The 2154-nt window shown below is 31.7% G+C and overlaps 1 protein-coding gene across 1 annotated transcript; it reads left to right on the forward strand.

Annotated features, from left to right (window-relative positions):
• Positions 1-508: 508 nt before the first annotated feature.
• On the forward strand, positions 509-838 carry LOC138872617 (uncharacterized). Its single transcript, XM_070150957.1, has one exon. The coding sequence runs from the start codon at positions 509-511 to the stop codon at positions 836-838; it is 330 nt and encodes a 109-aa protein (XP_070007058.1).
• Positions 839-2154: the final 1316 nt, after the last annotated feature.

Genomic DNA, 2154 nt, shown 5'->3' on the forward strand with positions numbered 1-2154 from the left:
TGACCTGGAAGGACGCGTGGCAGTTGGGAATAACGAGTTTTTTTTCCTCGGGGAATAACGAGTTCGCTACTGTAGATGGATAAATAATGTAAAATTTCTATTACGATAAGATGCGATCGAATAAATGAGAATCCTCAACTTTTAACTGTAGAGTGTAATATTCGAGATTTGAGAATGAAACGATCCTTGATAAAAATATTTTTTTCCTTAAATAGGTTAAATGCAAAACGAATTATCAGATGATTATAACAAAAAGCGAAGTCCCTCGTTTTAATTAACTAATACAATATTTTATTCAATACGTGTTTATTCTTTCTCTATAAAAAGTCAAATCACCATCACATGCACTATCGTTAACACTTCACAATTTTCTCTCTTCTCTCTCACACCCACACAAAATTATTGTTTGGCTGTTTTTTTCCTCTTCTTTCAGCTCAGAAACAGCAAATTACTATTAAAAAAATCAATTTCTTAGAAGAAAGAACGATTTATTAGGGTTTTCAATATAATGGGAAATTGCATGGAAGCATGTTTACGAAGGGAAGAAATAGAGGAAAGTATTCATCAAGAACTAGAAACAGAGGAAAAAACAAGTGAAATTCTCAAGGCCAAAAAAGAAACGGAGAAAAAAGGAAATAATAGTATGAGAATAAAGATAGTTTTGACTAAAGAAGAACTAGAAATGTTATTTCTTCAGTTGAAACTCAAAGAAGAGAAAAGATTAGAGGATATTTTGGGAGAAATAAAAAGAAGAAGAGAAAGAAGAGATTCTAAGTGGAAACCATCTTTAGAAAGTATTACAGAGAGCCCAGTTCCAGAAATAATGGATAGATCATGAGTCTAGAAAAAATATGTACGCATTTTTGTCTATTTTTTTCATTTGTTTGCCTTCGAATATATATCGTGAATTCGTGAGATACCTTGTTTTGGTATTTTGTTCTCTCTTTTTTTCCCCCTTTTCATTATCAATTATCTTTTTTGATATAATCATTTGGTAATTGGTCCGAATAATTCAGATTCTCAATGCATATGACTCATTTAAAGGAAGAAAGTGTTCTGTACCAAAAGTATATTTATTTTCCGGGCTTGAATACAAGATCTCTTGTTAAGATTGAATGGACCTCATCATTTCCACTACCCTTTAGTTATTTTGTAGGCATTGATGAAGAGTAGATTCATCTTTATAAAATGTAATAATCAGTAATTTTGCCCTTAATGTCTATACTTCAATTGTTTTGGGTACATCATTTTCAGTCAATGTGAATTACATCTTGAAATATCAGATTTTCTAGCGAAGTTAGTGAAGTCATAATCATCAACTAGACTTACTTACATGTCAAAATGACTTTATACACGATCAGTGAAATATTTTAATATGCATGATCTGATAATATACATTTTTTATACTGTCATAGTATAGAAATTATGCCCTAAAATTAGGTGACTTTTTGTTTAGGAATCTCGTAGAAAATGCTCGTATTCCTTCTTGAGATGGTTGTTGCTCCCAAACGCACACGCAAGTATACGTGGTCGTATAAGTAATAAAATGATAAGTCAAGTGTCGAACCCACAGAGACTTATATCAACTACTCACTAACTCACCAATATTGTTATTCAGTCAAGCTAGATTCGAGTTCAAGAGCTTAATTATACTAAACTACAATTCTAGGTAATAACTAAATTATCAAGTAGTAGAATGATTGTTATGTATTCAATAGAGACAAATATTCCATGGTTGTGATCGATTCACCATTCGTATTGTGTTCTAATTAACTCTCCCTCTCATACAATTCACTCATGGTTGCTAATTAATCAATAATTGCTCTCATAGCCTTCTCCCGAAGTACTACTCGCCTATTCAAAATAGATTAACGCCTATATTCCTATAAAATCAATCTATTAAGAACGCATTAAGATTATGATATTTAATTAAGCACGGTGACTGTGTATATTCCTATCCTAACCACAAATTTGCTTCCCCTAAGGGTTAAGATCATGATCTCTTCAATTCTTCTCTAATCTAAACACAGCTTTCCCAAGCATAGCATAGATAGTAAATAGAACCTAACTGCTGGCCAAACAAGTAAGCAATTAAATACAGAATCGAAGAAACAACCATATATTAGTGAATTATAATCGAGGTTAAGTCAACAT

Source organism: Nicotiana sylvestris, chromosome 1 (genome assembly GCF_000393655.2).
Source record: "Nicotiana sylvestris chromosome 1, ASM39365v2, whole genome shotgun sequence".
In the NCBI taxonomy this organism is placed as follows: Eukaryota; Viridiplantae; Streptophyta; class Magnoliopsida; order Solanales; family Solanaceae; genus Nicotiana; species Nicotiana sylvestris.